Source organism: Rattus rattus, chromosome 3 (assembly GCF_011064425.1).
Source record: "Rattus rattus isolate New Zealand chromosome 3, Rrattus_CSIRO_v1, whole genome shotgun sequence".
Classification (NCBI taxonomy): Eukaryota; Metazoa; Chordata; class Mammalia; order Rodentia; family Muridae; genus Rattus; species Rattus rattus.
This window is the reverse complement of record NC_046156.1, coordinates 94,511,582-94,534,194: the sequence shown is the minus strand read 5'-3', so window position 1 is coordinate 94,534,194 and position 22,613 is coordinate 94,511,582. Positions and strand designations below refer to the sequence as shown.

General features: G+C 39.1%; 1 protein-coding gene across 14 annotated transcripts in view; it reads left to right on the top strand.

The window, feature by feature from the left end:
- Positions 1–22,613, top strand: part of Mbnl1 (muscleblind like splicing regulator 1) — a 143,913-nt gene that overhangs the window by 99,673 nt on the left and 21,627 nt on the right. For 8 of the 14 annotated variants that reach the window (XM_032898328.1, XM_032898323.1, XM_032898320.1 and 5 more), the window contains exons 2-4: positions 10,443–10,613; positions 11,450–11,560; positions 18,397–18,597. In XM_032898328.1, the coding sequence (XP_032754219.1) occupies positions 10,545–10,613; positions 11,450–11,560; positions 18,397–18,597 (381 nt within the window). In that variant the 5' untranslated portion in view covers positions 10,443–10,544. The remainder of the gene's footprint in view (positions 1–10,442; positions 10,614–11,449; positions 11,561–18,396; positions 18,598–22,613) is intronic. The other 6 variants (XM_032898331.1, XM_032898326.1, XM_032898324.1 and 3 more) reach the window with 1 other exon arrangement.

Here is a 22,613-nt window from a genome sequence, read left to right as displayed (position 1 = left end):
CTGTGTTCTGGGTTCATGAAATCATTTTCTTTCTCTTCATTGCAGTCTTCAGTCAGAGCTGATAGTTGTGCGCAATTTTAGTCGATTGCCATGGGGGTGGGGTGAGGAGTGTATTTTCCTCAGAGGAACAGAACCAGTGTTAGTAAGCACATTTCGTTCAGCTACACAGTGGGTCTGTCAGGGAGAGAAGCTAGTGAAGCAGTCCTGAACACAGTCATCTCACCTTTCCTTCCATCTCCGTCAGTGTCACCTGCACAAAGCAGTAGCATTCCATCCTGTACTTGAATGGCATTTAGGAACACAGAAAGGGTCAGGGTATTTTCAGCTAGGGAATCCCATAGGCTTGCAAAAGACTGCCACTGGACTGTTAGGTAGGAGAGGAAGGATGTCATAGTTGGCAAAGTTAATGATGTATATAAAGCCTGGAGAGGAGGGTGGTGAAGTGATTTTAGTGAGTAAAAGCAGTTAAAACTGTTCACATAGTGTAGGAATTGTTTAAGCACCACTCCATACGTCAGATATATTATCACAGCTAGTAAATTTTGAAGATTTAGAGTAAAAATATTAATATTTGGTGAAACTATAACAGATACTTTGAAAATCGCTATGACTAAATTATGGGTATCACTTTAATATGTGAAAATTTTACTTAAATTTTTTTAAAGCAAAGAATTACTTTATTATATTTGTAAGCTTATTAGGATCTAGCAGTAATAAATACTTTGTCATATCAATATAAGCAGAGTTTACCATTCTCATTTCTTTTTTAGTTTCTTTTATGTCCATGAATAAAAACACAAACCCCCTAAAGCTCACCATGGTTTACTTCTCTCTAGATGCTCTACTGTATGTATATGTACATATATGTATAACATTTATATTAATTCTGATGTATAGAAACCAAACAGGTCCACAAAATACCTCTTACCACTCAGAGTCTCTGGTTGAAACAGAGCGTGGAGTATTACTTTAACTTATTTGGTGGTCCTCTGTTCTCTGCAGTTCACTGTCAATGCTGTGGAAGGGCCAAACATAACAGATAAGCAGACATTCAGAAGCACATTTAATGTTTTTTATTATAGTTTGGAATACTATGTGGACTAACCTCCAAAATCAGTAGCTTACATATTGGAATTTTTTTTTCCTTTGACACCTTACAGTAGAAGAATCCTTCATTTAGTTAGGACCTGTTCTTGCTAGAGCCACTTGTAGTTTTATTTTGAGAGGTCAGTCATTAGGTACTCATAGGTAAAGATGACCAAGCCTAATGCAGTTTGTATGAATGTGTATCCTAGTACAGTGGCTAGGAGCTCCAGCCCAAGGAGTAGACTAGGATCTGCTGGGTTCACTGATGTACTTATGAGCAGTCAGTATATAACTTTGATTCAGCAAAGTAAGGGAAACTAGAATGACTGATGCTGGAGCATTGAGTCATCAGCATCTGTAATGTGCTTAGCATAGTGCTTAACACAGAAGCTGCATGTAAACTGTATTAGTCCTTTATCATAATAAGATGCATCTTTTTATTTTAAATCAATGCTGTATGGAGGGGAGGATACAAGATAGAGGTTTTCTGAGTAAGTGGACCAGGAGCTACCATGTCTATAAAAACAGCTACGTTAGTAATTCTAAGAGCGGGATATGAGAAATGTGTGTGTTTCACCTAAGTTTACCTCCTTCTTATTTCTGTCACATTATCATCCATGTTGTAATATCACAGTGATGAGTTGTGTACTGTTTGTAAGACACTTCAGGTGAAAAACATGTCCTACAAATATACCACCGAAGGTTATTGTGTAAACACTGGGTCTTTTGACTGTTAGCTGGTTTGATTTGGAATCCCTAAAACATCAGAAATGGTTTGGCCATAGTTTAGAAGTCTAATAGTCACTGTGCTGAAAAATAATTGAAGCAATTTGGAAAAAAATACATATACACATACATATACATACATATACGTATACATACACACATACATACACATATACATATACATACATTCATATATATATAAAACAATGATCTGGCATTTCCAGTTTTATGATGCTATAAAAAAGCAGCCAGGACATGTTGGACTGTCTAATGGTACTGGCACCTACCAAATGTCACTGGACTTCACAAGGTCATAGAAACTCCACTTTGGTTCGGGGGTACAGACTGTATCCATCTCTGGAGCCCACAGTGTGTATAGAACCAGGAGTGTTCATGGTGCTGGTAAAGCTTCCATAGCATTAGTGTTTATATATTGTTAGGATTCCATGCCAGAGAGGATAAGTAAAAATCGAGACTGTTTCTATGTGTGCCATCCCATCAGAGGCATCTCTAAATAGATCTGGATTTCTGGCGATGACTGTGCAGATGCAACCTGCTGTCACAGCTGCATGTGTATGTGATCTCTCATAAGCAAAAGCTGCTGGAGGGAGACACGATATTTTTGTCACAAGAATGTCTGTGATGTGCTGCTGTTTCACTTCCTCCCCCTTCCCCCAAGCTACCTACCCAAGGCGCATGCATTCAGAACACCAAGCAGAGGTATAGAGTTTCACTTTTTGTCATTTCCAAGATGATTAATGGAGTTGTGCAATACGAGCTCCTGAGCACTTTGGGAAAGTCACAGTATCCCAGTGAGGTAGAGTGCCTTGATACTGCGTCAGCAAGGAGGGTATTTTGGGATATTGTAAATGTCACTATTGGTTTTAATATACAAGAATCTTCATCATCAAACCTTAGGAATGTTCTACAAAATCCTGCCTAGAATAGCTATTGAGTTCTGTAAATGGCTCTTTAAATAGCTAAAAACTGTTACCTAAAATCTCCCATTTGTGACCAAGTTAGATGTTGATGAAGACAAAGTTTAGTGCATATTAAATGTAACCAGTATCCCTTCAAGTAACCAGTATCCCTTCGGGTAACCAGTATCCCTTCAGGTAACCAGTATCCCTTCAAGTAATTATAAATTACAAAGTCAACAGGCTGTGAGTGAGTGTGGAGTGTGTGTGTGTGTGTGTGTGTGTGTGTGTGTGTGTGTGTGTGTGTGTGTGTAGTAAGAGCTTGTCATGGGACCAGAAAAGAGGATTCTCAGTGCATTCTATTTCAGCTAAATACTTATTTTATATGTATGATAAACTAACTGTAAGTTGAGATATGATTTATCTCTCACTATCCTCTACTAAATATTTTAACTTTTAGAATATTTACAGAAATATACAAGAAAAATAAGTAAATATTGAAACTCATACTTTCAAGGTTTTTAAAGTTTGCAGCTGTTAGTAATTGACTAAGTTAGAGGTAATAACTGGTCAGCCATATGCTCCTTTTCCTTTGAGTTTCTCAGCATATATTTAGTACTTTATGTTTGAGGAAATTTCCAGAATAAACCCTCCATTTAAAATGGTGAAATGTTTAGAGTACATTGAGCTCTCTTCAGAATGTCAGCTATTGTTAGTCGTACATGTCTCTGTCCATGAAGAATCAACGGACTGAAGTCTTCATATCAGGGTAGGTGCGTAAATGAGGTTCTTAAGAATAGAACTAAGATTCACGATGGCCCAAAGACTAGACGATAATCTAATAGAATTGGCGTACTGACAAGAAGAATTACAGGTGAGCTTAGAGAGAGAGTATCTCTGCCTACCTCCCCCATCCCCCTTTCTCCTTCCCTTCTTCCCTTCCTCTCTCTTTCCTTCTGTTTCTCTGATCACTAAGAGAGTCAATATGGAACCAAAGACAGAGGAACTCATGAGGATAATTCTGACTGAAAACTGGAGAGAAAAAGACCTTCATCTTGGGTTTTGAGCTTCTAAAACTAGAAAATTAATTTCTGTTTACATGACCCAGTCTGTAGCATTTTTCTTATGGCATCCCTAGCTGACTCATAAAGCCTTTGTTATATTTCACCGGGTAATAATCAATGTTTGTCTTTCACTGGTGATTGTTCTAATGATGGCCAAGGCTGTTCCAAGCTGGGCATGATTGACTTAGGGGGATGTGGTACAGTGCAAACATCCTGTAATACTACAAACCACCCAACAACATTTGTATACGGTGCTAATTGTCAATAATGCTGGTGTTAAGAAAGCTAGTATGTCTTTTTAGGGTGCAGGTACTCTTGCAAACTTATAAAAACCCTCCATGGGAGCACGGAAGCTATAAAGGAATACTTACTTATGAACTTCAATGCAATCTGTTTTAGTTGCATTGATTTTTTTTCCTCTACATTTGGAAAATCGTATAAAATGATTCCGAATGTTAATTGAATGCACATTCATCTTAAAAAAGAAATTGAAGGATTTATATATGGATGTTGGAAGGGTTTTGGATAAAATATATTTTTCTTACAGTAAATTATATAGACTGTTATAAATCTCCTACCAGTAAATGGTAGAACTTAAAATTATCATTCACATTATGGGCTGCAGCAGTGGCTCAGTGGTTAAAAACAAATCTGTGCTTTCTGAGGGCCTAGGTTCAGTTCTCAATAACCAAATGGTGACTCAAAGTCATCTATCATCTGTAATTCCAGTTCCAGAGGATATGATACCCTTTGAGCCTCCATGGCCCCAAACACACAGTAAACATATGTACATGAAGTCAATTAAAAATAAAAATTAAGCTATATTAATATCACGTAATATCTTATGAGTAACATGGAATGAATAACGAAACAATAAGGTAGATTCATAAGAAAACATTCCTTGGAAGTGAGAAGCTACATGTTTTGATGACCAGTGACATTAATAATCTTATTTTGGGAAAATGTATATCAGCTGGGGAAAAAGAAAGCTGTTAAGTGTCAATTGGAAGCTGCCCATTTCACAGTCAGATTTTCTGGCTAAGTGCTTCAGAAACATGCCTGTCTCTGCTGTCCCAAAGGAAATACTAGTTTCGTTTTAACCACTGAAATAAATGGTTCTAGTTTGAGGAGCCTTACTAGGATCCAGTGGTGCCAAAGGAAGCTGGAACAGGCCTCTAGGGTGGCACCCTATAATCTGTCCATTGACTCCTGTTCTAGAGTCCACCCAGGTCTGACTGGGCAGTGTCTTCCTACTCGTTGTTACCACTTAGCAATTTGATAGTACGTCATTTCAGATTCTGACTATACAAGTCATAGCCATCCTTTTATTTCTGGTTAAGAAAAAAACATTGAAAACTTACTATTGACCTCTTTGTACTATTAAATTTACCTGCCTTCTAACTAACGTACTGCTTTATTTTCAATTGTCGGTAAGTTTTTAAAATAAATATTAAAAATATCTCAGAAACAGCATTTCCGTTTTTCTCAGTTCCTGTCCCTTGATTCACTCGGCCTTATTCGTTTTGTCTTGTTGGCTGCTTGGCCCTTACCATATTCTTTATCTTCCCTCTGCATGTGCTTGTCTTATGGATCACACCCATTTATTTTCCCCATGTAGTCACTACATGTGCACATCCATAGAATTGTTTTAAAATGTGTTTTCCTAAATCCTAAGGTTGAACAATGAACCACAGATTTGTTTTGAAGACTAAACCCGAAGCGCAAATGTAAAATTTTACTTGTTTCAGTAAAAAAGTTTGTTGTAATATTCATAGCTAAATGAGCTTATCTTTACATTCAGAAACATAAAAACATTAATATGAAAACTAGAGTGTGTTCTCTGCCACCTCTGTTGGTTTCAGCTGTTGAACAGTTACCTTAAAATAAGTTTGCATCAGAATCAACACATGTGAAGCACACATCTCCCATGCTAATAGAAGGATTAACGTGGAGTTTTCCTTTGGTGGGTGTTGATTAAAGAAGCAACAATGCCTTCATCATTCCTCCATGATCACTGGCATGCTTTGTCCCTGGGTGCTGTCCTGTATTATTTTCAGTACTTTTTAAAGACACAGAGCTTAATTGAACTGTTTTGTTTATTCTTATTTTAAAACTTCAGGGAAAGAGAAAATAATCAGAGTTATTGAGTGCCCACCATGCCCGTTACCATGTATAAAGCCGACCTGAGCTCTTTTAGGTTTCCGCTACCACAGTGGCAGCGTCTGCTATGGTTATTCTGAAAAGAAGACCTGGCCCCATAGAGTTCACTGATTTCCATGAAGTCACACAAGCAAGTAGCAAAGCCACTCTAAAGCAGTCTTTGTACTGTTCCAATGTATGTGCAACTACATGTGCCTGTAAAACCAAACAGAAATATATTTTGCAGGCTGGGAACTTGGCTCACAGGGCCTGCAGGGCAGGCATGAGGATCTGTGTCTGAAACACCGGCTCCGCATGAGGAGCTAGGCATGGCTGTGCTTACATGTAATGGCAGGATTGGGAGGGAGGAATAGAGAATCCCTGTAGCTGCCTGGCCAGCCAGCCATTGTCCTCCAGGTGCAGTGAGACACTGTCTCAAAAGACAAGGTAAAGAGCAAGTGATGTAAAGACATTGGACACTTTCGCGCACACACACACACACACACACACACACACACACTCACAAAATGTCTTTTATGTTTTCATGTTTTTAAATCCTACATCCCAATTCAATTTGTGCTGAGGTGACATATCCAAATGATTGAAAAGAACAAGTCCTATAGATTTGACTTTGGGCTTGTGTTTTAATGCCTTTTTCTACATATTATGGTGCCAAATACAAACACAATGAATGTGTACATGGATCTCCTGGCCTTCACAACCTGCCTTCTACTGTGTGTGTGTGTGTGTGTGTGTGTGTGTGTGTGTGTGTGTGTGTGTGTGTGTGTATATGTGTGTCTATGCCCCTCATGTGCAGACATACACATGCCTGAGTGCATGTGTGAGTGCACATGTGTGTCCGTGCTTAAAGGCATGTGATGAAATTAAATTATTGTCTGAAAAAAGCATTATTCTTAGTCCAGCATAGTATAAAATACAGACTGGGTGTTAAGTTTAGTTTGTAATCTATGTTCCTTAGCACTAGAATGAAGGTAGAGTACAATTCACCTTTGGACGTGTTATTAGGAACATATCCATTCTCTGTGCAGCTGCTTCCTGGGCGATGGGTCGGGCATCGGGCAGGTGCTGCTGGGGAGATGGATGGGGATGACACTGACTGTGCCTTTATCAGAATTCTCAAAGGAACTTATACTGCTGGTTGGAGGTTTTCATTCTTTTGTGTTTCTAGATTTGTGAGTACTACTCTAGAATGGGATGTTTATTCTGATTTATTCGTGATCTTTCTGTTTGTGGAGCCACAATCATTTATCAGTGCTGTCAGCCTCAAACCTGTTTCAAACTCTCTAATAATGGAGTTTATGAAATATTCCTTACATGGGTTACTGTTACTTTCCCTGTGCGTGTAAATGCAAATTCCTGTGACTTTGCGTAGAAAGTCTTCTGTAGTGTTTTCTACTATGCCAGAACTACCTAACTCCTTGAAAAAACTCACATCCCTGGCCCTAACTTGTGGGCACAGACACTGTGAAGTAACCCTCACTCATTCTCATGTAAGAAACCCCCATAAATACATTGATTTGACAATTTTAACTCTGGTGGAATTGTTACTTTAATCTGACATTTCTTTATGAGTAGATATTTGTTCAAGTGTCCCCAGGAAATATCACAGAACAGTGGATGTACTGTCCAAAACATATTCACAGCTCTATTTTGAAATCGAGGACTCATGACAATAAAACTAAGCCAGGTAAATAGAGTCGGGACCTCTCCCCGCTGAGTAAACGCATAATGGAAGCCATATGTCTAAGCTTCTAAGACGGATGGGCCTGCAAAATAGCGCAGCCGGTAAAGGTGCTTCCTGTCGAGTCTAACAACCTGCACACACGTGATGCAGGGAGAGCACTGACCCCCATAAGTTGTTCTTTGACCTCCATAAGAATGCTCTGACATATAATAAATAAATGTTAAAAACAAAATCCAGAAGTTAGAAAGGATGCACTGGTGCTGAATTTATAGGCAGCACATAAAATCCCTTTCCATTATTCTAGTCCCAGCTGTGTTCCTAGGTAGAGGGTCTGGGTGCTGAGTGGTCAGGAAGTACTGAGAGGGACATTGAGGAAAACAACTGTTTGGGTCCATCCAGTCCATGCTATGCCTCTGCTGTTTGTGGAGCTAAAGCATCGGACCAGAGTGAACTATGACTAAACCATTGGGTCAACTCACCTTCTTATCTGCATCCCAATCCAGTTTTGTGAAAAATCTGAGGTGAAAGTATTGAGAACCAAAAGTTGTGTTAGAACTGTGGTTCTCAACCTCCTCGCCCTTCAGTCCTTTAAGATGCTTTCACATGTTGCAGTGACCATCCTCCCCAACCATAACTTCATAACTGTAATTTGCCTCCTGTTAAAAATCATAATGTAAACATCTGTGTTTTCCAGTGGTCTTAGGTGACCCGCAAAGGGATCATGACCTACAAACTGAGAACCACTGTGCTACAGTCCAATTCTCCTTTATATTGAAATAGGCCTTATGTCTCCGGGAGAACTCGGCCCGGGAGCTCTGTAAACAGAATGTGTGGCCCTTGGGAGCTTATTTACTTCGTCCAGTCATGCTTCAGATTGATTTGTGTGTGCCTCATCATGGGGGGCTAAGTTGTTTCTGAGGTTGTTTTTCACTGAGATGCTTTTAAGCTAACAGTCCTATGAGCACAACATATATCAAGCATGGTTATTTGATTGGAACAAGCCACTTTTTGAAGCACGGGTCTATCAAAATTGTACCTAGCACATAAAGTAGAAATCACATCCTGCCAGCATTGCCTTCTCCTTCCCTTGGATATGCATTTAAGCTGTGGAGGGGACGGGTTTATTGATGTTAGTGGTTTATGCAGTTGGCACAGCTAATGGCTTATAAACTGGGGTTAGACATGCCCACTCTGGGCTATGGTTGAGGGGAAAGCTTTTATAGTAGATATAAGAGAGGGTACAGCTAGAGGCATCCGGAAGAGCAAGGAGACAGAGTAGTAATAGAGTGAACATGGCCTGAAGACTGGAGTTGTCAGTGAGTTGGGTCAGGAGCCAGAGAGGAGAGCAAACAGAGTGTGGACGAAGAACACCAAGAGAGGAAAACAAGAGAGAGACAAAAGGCAGAGGGCAAAGAGGTCAGAATGGTAGGATCATAGGGGAAAGCAGCTGGAGCAAGGGACACTGTGGTCTGGGGAAGTTTAGGTTGGGGACTGGAGTCAGTGAAGCTTTAAAAGGACGCAGGTACTTGTGCTACTGAGAGCCCAGAGGCCAGCACTTGTTTTAGTGTGCTCCTAGAACCACAGATCCATGTATGCTTCTGACAGTGGTGAGGAATGGCTCCATTGGTAGAGGGAAACCGGCCAGAATCTGGGGAATGGGGTTTCCTTTGGATATGCAGATGAGGAAAGAAGCTATAGACGGCTGACAGTCCTAACCTCACAGGGGTGCTCTTATTAACACAGTCTAGAGAGCTGTCCTAAAACATCTTACAGTGTGAGAACCTAAATAGAGCCTTTGGCCTAAAATAGTTAGTTTTTATTGTAAGCATCAGTTTTCCAATTTATTCAAAGTAAAATTAAACAGAATTTACTTTTCTATAGAAAAAAAAAGTAAAATAGGTTATGGAGAACTTAATCCGTGGTATCCTGTGAAGGAACAAGCAGTTCCACCTAGATTCTCTGGTGAAAATCTTCTCAATGTAGTTGTTGAGATTGCCGAACAGTATGTTAGTATGAATGAAGCCGTTCCCACGGTCTGACACATTATAGACTGTAATAAGTGCTTCTGATGAGCCATCCAGGATAGACACAAACTTATTATATACACACAGTTATTATTCGTTAGGGATTTATCTGTTTCTACCTTTCTTGTTGTCAGTTCTTTGCATAGTATGTCATTTTCCTAGTTTGGGGTCATAGGACAATATTTGAAAGGCTCAGATCTAACCAGTATTTGACTATCCTTTAAACCTCTTTGCCGTGAGAATAAGGTAGCTCTCTTTTAGCCATGGAATCTCCAATGTCCGGGGCTTTGTAGCAGTTCTCATTTAATTTGCTCTGGGGTCCCTTTGGAGTCGTATTTCCTGGAGGAACAATGTTCTGTGAGTCCTCTAAGCTAGTTTGTTCGAACTCAGTAGAGATAAAACACCAATGACGAGCTTTCAGGATTCTCTTCATGACTTCATGATGTCAGTGAAGATGTAGCCAGCTTCCAAGGTTCTTTACTTGACTTCTGTGTTTTAGGCTCACTTTTAAGTCAGTAAACTTCTAAACTGGAAACAGTGACACTGAAACTATTAAACTGAAGAAACTTCATTGAGCTTTTAAACTTTTCAGATGTCTTAAACCTTCATTTTAATAATACATGTGCAGTCGAATTCATTACATTCTCTTAATGTGTAAAAATGCTGTGAATGATAAATTGTGGGGAAAACTCATAGATTAAATGACTTGTTTGCATGTCATTCCTACAGTTTGCTCATTTGATGTTATTTAACAATGGTTCTTGCTTCTTTTATCTTTTAGGGTCGTTGCTCCAGAGAAAACTGCAAATATCTTCATCCACCCCCTCATTTAAAAACGCAATTGGAGATAAATGGGCGGAATAACTTGATTCAGCAGAAGAACATGGCCATGCTGGCCCAGCAAATGCAGTTAGCCAATGCCATGATGCCCGGTGCCCCACTGCAGCCCGTGGTGAGCTCACTTTCCACCCACCCCTGTCCGTGTGGCTGTGTTCCGTGTCTGTCCTGAAGCAGTGACTGTATGCAGAGGTAGTGGTCGTGGTGGCAGTTAACTGCAGCATGAACCTGGTGTTTATTAAAGTAGCCATCAAACTTGGTTTAGTTAAAATACATTCCAAATTTCCTTTAAAGATGATAATGATATTTTTCTTAAAAACAAAAGAAAGAAAACTGATAAATGATAAATATGTCTTTAATTTTGAGGCTATTCCTTCCTTGTTCCTTTCCTTGAAGAGAATCCCTGTTGTTTTCTTTCTCAAAAAGGAGACTGTGGAAAACTTAACTTGAAATTACTCCGTAGTCAAACATGGTAGGCAGTTTTTCACAGTGGCGAGTCATAAGCATGGCTTGGAAGTCTCATCCGAAGAAAACTAATCAAAATGACAGAACCCAAGGGCCTTTGAAAAGTAGCTATGACTGATCATAGGCACTTAATGTTTTCCTAGCCATGTGTGTTGGTAACTTGTTTATGAATACACATACCTATTTAAATGTTTAGATTTTTGATGTGCATGTGGTTAATGACTTTAATAATCTTATCTATGTAATAGTTAATGTTTGGTTAAAATGGTGTTTATGTTAATATTATACAGAAATCCTGTTACATATGTGGTAAAAGTTATAGTGATCACAATATGTCTGATTAATTTATCGCTAACTTATTATGAACTTATAAGGTCATGAGAACACATGTTTTTCTAGTTTGTTAATTGTAGCATGTGTGCTAACTGATTTTTTTCCTAATACATTTTAACACCTGAACTCAATGTAATTATCATTCTCTCTTAGAACTTAATGCAACAATCATTCCAAAAAAGAGGGGGGGATTGCATTTCGAGGTGGGAGGGATCCCCATATTACACCGGCAGTGATACCAATTATCAATACTGTACAGTCGAGGTGAGAGAATATTATAATTAATTCTCTATCATGTTAATCTGATTTTTATTTTATGACATTATTGGGGGCTCAGTTAAAATGTGATATCTTTATTTTTATGGCATCTCCTTATTTTATATATCTTTATGGTGATATCATAAATATTTTCATTTGGTTAAGAATGTTTTGTATAATCATTTTTTCTTACAGAAAATTCAGTTCTAAACATCTCTTTTGCACTTGGCCCTCATGTATGGTTTCAAAGATCTAGAACAGTTTCTACTTTAGTACATAAGGTTACCTCTCCTTGAAGTGAGGTCCTTTTTTCCACTTAAACCTCTAAATCATACTTACTGGCGTTCTGTGCTCTCTGTGACCCAGAGCACCTCTGAATCAGGCCAGTGTGGGTCTGGGATGGAGGAGACCAGTCTCCAGTGCGGCCCTGAGAAGTTAGTTCTCCCTGAAGGCTTGGCCCATTTCCTGACCTTGTCCTTAAATCCTGCTCTCATGGCTCATCCAAGGTCATATATGCTTAGCTCTGGAACAAACTGTCAAAGATCTTGATTCTCTTTGAAATGCTAATGACTGGTGTGTTTATATAGTCACTAAATCATAGATCTCTGAAGCCATCCGTATGTAGATTCCTGGTATTTCTGTTAATTTTTTTCTGCATAGACAAAGTAATTATCTGTTTTAGTTATGAGCACAGGCATTAAGTTCATTTCTCCCTCACACCATTACAGTTCAATGGGAATTGCCCTCTACAAGGTACTGTGGAACCACAGAGGAAAAGTCTCTATTCAGGATGACATTTTTGTAATAAGTATTGAAATCACTTCAATTATTCAGACCTAAAGCATTTTTTACTGTGATGACTGTAAGGAAGGCTTTAATCTGAGGAATTTGTCCTCAAAACCCCACCTGAGACTTTCTGATCCTCTTTAGAGTCAGCCTGGTTTTGATGAGGATGACAAAGGGATCCAGAAGTAAATGGATGGCCATAGCCATCTGCTTTCTGGGAATTCAGTTGGAGCTGCCAGTAGGAAATACAAGTGAGCCATGAACTGCCCTGTCACCAGCATAGAGGAGGACTCTGAGCACACACAGGCCTGTTGGAGGCATGGTACAGCATGGACACAGAGCAGGCAGGACTGGTGTGAGTGTGGCTTTCTGTGAGCAGATCCACAGTGTGAGAGCACATGAGGAGACAAAGATTGCAGGTATCAACCAGTTTAGCACCAGACATAATATGGAGGGCAGAAGATGGAGAATGAGAGCAAACTAAACTTACACATCCAGTATTGTGTGCCTGTCTATAGAAGAGGTTCATAACTCACAGACAGAAAAAGAAGGAAGGAAGGAGTGGCCCAGACATCCCTAAACCAGACAGGTTCATAGTGGTCTCTCTGCCTTGTGGATGGAAGGAATTATAACTCAGAACCAGGACACAAGCCAGAGCTTCACTGCCTCTACAGTGGGCTACAGTAGTCGGCTGTTGTCAACAGTGTTTCCAAGGCAAGTGAGGGGATTGTTAACAACAGTCACTGTACCACCAGACCATGACATGGAGCAAGCTTGGTTAATGGAGAAATTCATAGGAGACCTTTGTGCTTTCATTAGGTTACACGCGGTATGCCAATTAAGAAGGAGTACCAGTTTTGAGACAAATAAAACAGTTCGCAGCATCTGTTTTACTCAGCAAGTTCTGTATACGCCATTCTCACAACTTTCCTGTGAGCTAGGAAATGTTATGTCAGGTTTAGGATTAAGGCCCAGAGGTTCAGAGTTTAACTCCATGGCTTAGGTTACACAGCTCATTTTAATCCAGCCGGCCAGATGGAGAGCTCATATGGTAAAAACATACAGTAAACAGGCTCTCTAACTACCTTGGACCTTTGGCTGATTGTTTAAGCTCTTCTATTTTCCACATGGAAATAAAATACAAAATATATTGTCTAGAAAGTCTTTGAAGTTATATAAACATCATTTCCATTTCACAATGTTAATAAAGAAGGAATTGGCTATAAGAAATTTCTTTATATGTCTAATTCATGAAAGTTCACAAAATAAACAGATTTTTAATATTAACTTCTTGGCATTAAGATTTCTAATTAAAATATAAGTGAATTTTTTATCTTTTTATCATATATGATCTTTGAGAATAAGTGAGATTATGATTTGTTTTCAAAATTATAGAAAACTTTCTGCATTCTTTCATGTTGCTACATCATGATAATGAGAAATTTACATACACTGTAACTCACCCTGAACTGCATCTTCTGGATGACAGCCTAGAAGCTCCTGGTGTACTTCTTTAATCCCCAGGATGCTGTTCTTTAGAAACCGTATTGCTCCAAGCTCTCTGCATTGCACAGAGATCTGTGTGGTCAGGGCTTACCGAGAACTCAGCATGAGCTCAGGAGTTCCATTAGTGTGCCATTTCCTGGTTACTTGGGACCTGGGTTAGCAGTGACTTACAGAGTTTCTGGAGCAGCTGCTCCTCAGGTGCACACAAGCCCTGGAGACATAGTAGAAATCCCAGGTATTTAGTGAATCTGGTGTGTGTGTGTGTGTGTGTGTGTGTGTGTGTGTGTGTGTGTGCGGCTGTTCAGAGTTCAAGAGCAGTTTAGTTCCTCTTGTCACCTTGACTTTGCCAATCTTTCATATTCTCGGGGTTTCTTGGCAGTGGATGAAGAATGCTTTGAAGTTATCGTTTGTCAGACTCCCAGACCACCTAGAATTTGCCAGTACTTTCTATGCTTATTGTCTAGTTATCCACCTCATGACAATAAGGCCAGTCCATTCTACAGTGTCTCTAGAAAAATATTTTTCATCAACCGCATTGGCTTGTTCATCTGTTTTGCCATGTATCAGTGATTCTGAATTTCCAAGTAGTCTGTGATCAGTCCCTGAGCTGTAAGAATAGACCTAGGTTCATTTGAAGCCTTTATACTGAGAGGATCTTAAATGAGACTTCACTATTTAAATGTTTGTTTCAATAAAACTGGATCATAGGATAAAGTGAATCAGAGTAAAGAGTGTATTCCTTCCTCTTCCCATTCACAAGCTGTGAGTAGAGTCCACAACACCCTGTACTCTCTTCCAGCCAAATGCTACATTCTTAGACAAAAACCTGAATGTGGATTTATTGATGTTTTATGTTCAAAACAATGGCTCACTAAAACTATTTCTGTATGTTTACAAAATGGTGCTTGCAAAGAAACAGTTGCCTATATTTGGGACATCCTACTATTTTAAGAGCTTGACTTTTCACTGCTTACAAGTTTGACTGCAGCATGTATGTATATACATGTGCAAACATTCTACTAAGCATACATGTGTACACATGTGCATTCTACCAAGCATACACTTGTACACATGCACAAATGTACTACTAAATATACATGTGTACATATGTACACATTTAACTAAGCATACACATATATGCATGCACATATTTCACTGATCATACACATGTATACATAGTCACATTTTACTAAACATATATGTGAACACATGAACACACTCTAGGAAAATCTGACTTGTAAAGTTTCTGTTCCATAAATTTCAAAATGATAAATTTAGAATCATATATATGTATGTATATCTGAACTTTCTGTTTTATAAAAAACACTATTTTTACCATTTTAAAATAAACAACCTTGTGATAGTTACTGGGTTACAGAATAATAGTTAAAATACTTAAGATGTAATATTAATATAAAAGTTAGAAAAATAAGCTTTTAAATATTTATTATAAAGTAAAAACTAAATTCTGAAGTGGAAAAATGATTATATGATTAATTCTCTTTACCATCTAGATATCTGTGCTAGAAATATGTATTTGCTAGTTTTGCTGGCAAAGGAAAATCAGCTAGCAGATCTGTAACTAGTGTATTATTCAGTAGTTACAGAGGTGGGTACGATGCCAGTTGCCAGGTAGTAGGAACAGAGGAAACATTAATGGCTTCAGAATGAGTGCTACAATCAATGAGAGTGAGCTTTATAAGACAGAGGGTGATGGTGTGGTTCCACTGTAAACGTCAAGCGGTAGTGTTCTGGTTCCTGAAGCATATGTAGGAGTTAGATGGGTAGACTGAGAGCAGTGTGGACAGAAACTCATAAATATTCACAAAAAGAGAACCCACTAAGAAACTTGTCTCCTTAGAAACCTTATGTCCAATCAGAAAGAAACTTACTTTTTAAGTACATGGAAATGGAATAAACCTGAAGCTTTGAAAAATACTGCCACCTATAAACCTTCCCTGGGAATTCAGACAAGAGGAGTGGAAATCACATTTTAAAACACCTCTAGGTAATTTTAATTTGCACCTGGTGATTATGTGGGAACCAGACTTCAAACCAGATTGGAATCATACTCAAATGTGCCCAATCCCTGACCTTCCATTCATTCATTTATAATGATGAATGAGCATCTTATTTAGAAATTTAATGTAATGATATCTTCTGACAACGTGGCAGCTCATTCATTGAATGCCTGCTGCAGGCCAGGCATTGTTTTGTGTGGTAGGAACCTAGAAGGGAACTAAGAGATACCTTCTACTCTCCTGACACCTCCCCTCCCAAAGAGGTCAAAGGAAGGAAAGCCCGTAGTAGAAAATTAAATATAACATAAGTAAAGCACTTATCACAGTGTGTCATACCAGGGATAGGGAATTACTAGTAATAATCATGTTTGTATAGTTAACTAGGATGATAATGTGAAATTGAATAATATATTCAGTTATAATGAAGCCTGATAATTCTGTAATGTAACCAGAATGCCTCATCTAAAACAAACAAGTGATAATCAAACAGCCCCAGAATTAGTAACTGGAAAAAGTCCTTGGAACGACAATTCTAAGCCAACCTTCGTTATGCTTTTTTGGAACAAAGGTATCTGTAAGTGACTGCTGCAAGGATGCACTCAGTATCAAATTTACCAGCTACTTAGACATTTTCCAGTCCCTACTTCAGACCAACTAAGGGCTACTTCAAATGCCAGTGCATCCGTTCCTATCTTATGAGCCCTCTGCAGGTCAGCTCCGGTAATGCAGGAGTGGCCACAGTCACAGGCTTTCGTACCAGTTAGGATCCACTCTGAGTAACTAGCCATAACCTTCCACCAACACAAGGTGCTCATAATTTGTGACAGCTGCATTCTATCCACATGTAGGTTTTCACTGTATTTTATTTGATGAGACTAATTGAGACCGAGTTTTATTGGCATACTGTCATTATTGTGTCAAGTCGGAGAACAATTTCTTCATCCTGAATGCCTTTATGAATGCAATAGCCCTAAGTAATTACTATAGTATACAGTGACATAAACATTTCAGTAACTTCCTAAAGTAAGCACCAAATGGGCCTTCTGGAAACTCATTTTAATTTACAGCAATGAATGCAAAGAGGAAGGATATAACTAGCTTTCAATCGTTTAGAACTCTGCTAAATTTATAACAATTCTTCTATCTGCTCTGGGATTCCATGCCCTGTATCTGACTGTGTGCAACAGAATACAAATTTGACTAGAATATTCTTGGAGAGAAGTTGAAGTTTAATGCATGATCACCATGCAGGACTGCCCCTGTCATGGCCCTGCCCTGGCCTCTAGCGCACAAAGAGAAAGCCTGAAATCAGATGCTGTTTGGAGTTTTGCTGAGAGACAGATGCCACTGGACCCAGTTTTACATGTGGATCCAGGTTGTTATTAGTGTGACACAGGGTGCTTTGTATTGCCTGAGGGCAGCTGCTTTGCATTGGTGTAGGTTTGGAGTTTGGAGGCAAAAGACTTACTCTAGGATACTTCATTAGACAAGGGTCACAGACCTGTCAGAGTAACTAAGCATGGCTTTCACAACCACATGCTTGAACATATCAGTGTGAGCTCCGCTGTTAGCAATTCTTCCCAGTGAGTCGGTGTTTGTATTAAACAGTCATACTCTTCTTAGTAGAAACTTGTACACATGCAGAGCTGTCACGTAGGCTGCATGCTCAACAATGGCATAGTCCTGTAAGACCTTAAACTTTCATATTAAACAATGTCATTTACACATAGTAGATCCCTGGATTCTCTCCATCAAATGCAGTAGCACCACCTCAGTCCTGCCTGCTGACAGCCCATCCCGTGTTGCCGGGCATAGTAAATTTTAATAATTCTGTGGCATTTCCTGAGACATATTCTGTCTGTCTTCACATTCCAGCCTTTTTCTGGGGAAGGTTAATTTCCATTGCTCAGCGCCTCACAAGCATGGGATGGGCTTGTAGAGCATTGAACCTTTATTCTGAGAAACTCACATCAAGTGACGAGGCCAAATGCTGTCTCTTCTGTGCTCAAAAGACAATGTAATCATCACCTCTCACAACCCACAAGATCTGATAAATGCGCTGGCTGTAGGACTCGGTGATCCCCGGGGACTTCTGTGTCTGCTCAGATGATAGGCCCTTATAGTCTGTTAACACTTGAGAACAGACGTTTTGAGCGTACGTGACACAGCAGTTACACAGTGTGTGTCTCAGACAGGTTTCTAGGATTGAGTCACAAAGGTGGAGACTGAGTGACCACAAACAATTGTCTGTACTGAGATATTTAAGACGTTAAACCGCAAGTATTCTAGATGCCAAGCTTTGAAAACCCTCTGGAGGTGTTAATGCATAGTCTGCCTGCTAGATTTTGGGAAAAACAATGACCTAGCACATGTCTGTATACTAAAATCTTCTTAGACTAAATTAAAGACAGAATTAAATAGAAATAAAGGAAGAAATGAATGATAAATGAAGAATAAATGATAGTTGTATAAGTATCAATTTGGAATTGAGGCTTGCCATTAAAATTTGCTTTTTGTTTTAATTTCCAGCCAATGTTTTCAGTTGCACCAAGCTTAGCCACCAATGCATCAGCAGCCTTTAATCCCTACCTGGGGCCTGTTTCCCCAAGCCTGGTTCCAGCAGAGATCTTGCCGACTGCACCAATGTTGGTCACGGGGAATCCTGGAGTTCCGGTGCCAGCAGCTGCTGCAGCTGCTGCACAGAAGTTAATGCGGACAGACAGACTGGAGGTAGGATGAAGAGTTGGCCCTTCAAGGTTTCCATTACAGTTCTTAAAGTGTTTGTGGCCAGAATGGCTTTGAAAACTGAAAGAACATGACCTGGTCCAGTATTTGTACTATTTTGTTAGGATATAGTTATGCTGTTTTGGTTAATATAATAGCATCGTGTTTAGGTTCTTAGGTGAGGACTAGGAACTGGGATCAGGGTGTCTCTTATTTCACTTTGTCTCAGTATCCTTAAAATCTTGCACATGGTGCTAATTCTCATACATCAAAGATTTAGAAAAAAATATTTGGCACTGTTGTTTCTGAATGTTTATTGTAGAGATCAATACAATACAATGTTTATGGCAGTGAACAAATGGTTGAAGTCCAGAGCATCTCGTAAACATGGAACGCAGTGGCTACTGTGCACGAACTATTCTAAAACTCTCTGAAGACGTTGTCATAAGCTCTGAAGTCCTTTCATTGAGACAGGCGGTTTTGTGAAATGTGCCCTGATAAAAGCACTTTTTAGTAGACTGTCACTTGATTGTCATAGTCTTGGAGTCGAGGAGGAGTGCATGCTTTATGGTTGCTGACTGAAAAGGAAATTAGAGATATGGTTCTAGTTTGAAATTACTGTTCAGAATTTTAGCATGGCATGAATTAACAGGCTTGATAAACAGTTTCTGTAGGAAAATGGCCTATTAAGTAAAGCCCCACACTGAATGGCCTCTCCTGTCTGTCTGCGTAGGAAGGGCTTGGGGCTGAGATGGCCTGCGTGTACTAATTATGGGGAAAGCAAAGTAGGGTGTACTTGAAGGGTGCCGAGTCTAATAACTTTCTAGGTTATCAGAAATATAATAAAATATTTATTCATTAAAGTTTATTGAAAGAATTAGAAAGGGTATCACATTGCAGCTTTTTTGTCAGGATGTGCCAGATGTAGCCATCACATCTCCTGCCTTTAGAAACGACTGACGGGAAAGATGCTGTCATTACCATTGTGTTACAGAGGAGTCAGGGCAGAGACAGGAATGGCAGGTAGCCTGTCCTTGCATAAAGATACAATCTGCTGTTTGGCTTCTCCTTATTCAAATATAGTAATTCTCTAACAAAAGCTGTCTGCAAATGAAATAGGGCGGCATTTGAAACAAATTTCTTCCTCTGAATCTCCCAAAGAAAACTTGGGATTCTTAATGCATGACTGTTAATTGATTAATGGGACTCAAATAGTCTGAGAGTAATGTCCACATATTAATTATTAATAGGTAATAATATTAAAAACATTAAGAGAATGAACTTAAAGCTGCATTCTCAAAGCTCTGTTCATTCCCTTGAATGTTTTGGTAGATTTCTAGTAGCTGTATTTTGGGATTTTGTTTTCCTTCCCATGAAGAGCTGTTTGTATGTTTTGTCATTTGCCTTTGCTACTGCTAGAATAATTTCTCCTGCATTATATGCATTCCTGATATATGCAGTGGGTGTGCCCTTGCTTCTGTTGACAGAATCTGAGTCATTGTCACAGTCACAGTTGGGGCCTGAAATGGAAACATGCTTGTGTTTCTTTCTGCTCTGCAGTGAGATTCCAGAGCTTACACACACACACACACACACACACACACACACACACACATACACACACACGAGAAAACCAAAAATCCTGGTGCTCCTTGGAGCACTGGAGGATGAAAGACAGAGAAGGAGTGCCCACAATTCTTTTCTCAAGGTTAACATTCTGGTTATTTAGATATTAAAGCCACGTTCCACCTTAAATTGAATTTTCATTTTCTTCTGAGGTAAAGTTGGTCTAAATCAGCTAGGATCTTGGCTTTGTTCTCTTGTTACGTATTTTCCTCCATTTCTACAATTTGTCACACAATAAAGAGATTTCACATGCTTCTGAATAAGTGTATATAATCACTTAGAAGAACTAGCACTGACAGTACCAAAAGGAATACAAAGGTTTGAAGCTGGAAAATAGGAACCCAGGAGACACTGCGTGTGAGGCAGCTAACTACATGAGCTTGGTTCGTCAGACCAGCTTCACACAGCCTATGTGTAATATTTGAGGATTTGCCTGATTTATGTTTAATGTCACAGAGCACTTAAATCATGCACTGATTTTTAGCAGCAGTTGCAATAGGTGTCAAAACACTTACTTCTTAAATGTGTGTGTATAGAAAGTGCACGTCACAGACGCACAGCTTCTGTACCATGCTCGTCCACTCAGTGTTGGATGTTCTTAGGAAGAGTGTATGTTCTGTACTATCAAGCTCAGATTGGTTTTCTCTGAAAGTGAGGCCAATCCGTTAGTCACTAAAGAGATGCTCCTAAAAGTCTCTTTTGTGACCTTGGGGTCCTTTCTGTAATGTCCAACTATTAATTTAATGCTCAAAAGAGCATCGTAAGAAATTATTACAGTGTTTACAAATATTAGAAATTGCTGATCTTTAGGTCATGCCTGTGTTTCATTACAAAGCATTGGTAGCAGTAGAAATCATTGACTTATTGTAAAGAATCACAGCCATTTTTCATGGTGCAAAATAACCGCATGAACGTGTCTGTTCTGCGCTCTCTAGTAGAGAAGTATACTGCACGTCCTTCAAGTTAATGGCACTGTGGATGTCCGTGAAGCCTTTTACGTGTTGTCTATTACCAAAGACAAAAAGTGTTCTCATAAGAATAAAACTGAACTCATAACTGCTGCCCTGTAACTTTAAATGTCAACCCATCAACCTGCTAATAAATTAACTAGTCACAAAAAGGTGCATTCCTGAACTGAGATTTTAGGGTAAGATCATGACATAAGTCATAACAATCTAGAAGAATAGTTTAAACATTTGTTAGCATTCCTCTTGGGGACATGGTGCAGGATAGTCTAGACTCGTGGGCACTGGGATCACTTGGGGAAGTAGTACAAGTGTGGGACCTCATCCATATAGACTTTGTAGGTCAGTGGTGGCTCTCGGGAATTATTTTCACTTATTAGACAAGTGATTATAAAGGCTTCTAGGCACTTGCTGTGTAACTCCCAACTTCTCACCACTTCTTCAGTTATGAGTGACTGAACTGAAAACGTACTTCTATTACAGCACCTACTTTTGCACAGATTTCTAAGTTAGTGAAGGAATTTAGATACTGTGACACTTATTAAAGTAGTTCATACTGCCTGTAGTAAGCAAACACACCTTAGTGACTGCATATTTCAGAGGCTTACTACAACATTGGATAGCTATTTGGTTAATTAATTGCGCCATTTCATGTCATCACCCTTTGTGAGAAGAACATGCTAAATTTCAAGCAAGCTGTGCAAACTTCTTGCCTCCTCCTGTTTTCAGGTGGGGCTTCTTATGAAATAAACAACTCTTTTTCTGTGAAAGCATTATTTTTTTTAAGTATTTGTAATACAAATTTTTACTGAAACACAAGCAGCTGCTAATTCTTTACGTACAGGCAAAATTTAATCTCATTCCTATAACTTGGACAAAGAGTAGCATTTGAAAGCCAAATAGAAGAAACAAGAATATCTAGATTTGTGTGTTAGTGAGCTTGATGAACTTAGTATTATATTAAAACAAAAGTTTCCCCAGATATTAATGGTTCTCCAGTTAAGCTTTTATTGTTCTTCCAGAGACTAGATTTTGGTTCCAGCACCTGTGTGCGATGGCTCACAGCTGCCTGCAAGTCCAAGGGGCTCTGATACCCTTTTACACTCTGTGGGCACCACATTCATGTGCACAAACCCTCACACAGACAGCTAGTTATAAATAAAAAGCTTTATATTCACTAAAGATTAAAAAAGCAGCAACTCTTTTTCGTGTGTGTGTGTGTGTGTGTGTGTGTGTGTATGTGTGTTCTGGAATCGAACAAATGCTTTTAACAGGAAAAGCTTATTGGTCAATTCCTTTCAATTTGTATTTCTGTAGAGGATACATTGCTCCTGCCTGTCTAATACATTACCATCACTAACAATTTAAAGAAATTTTAAAAGTGTACAATTTTTAAATCATAAACTATGTAATTTCTCTCCAAAGTATGCT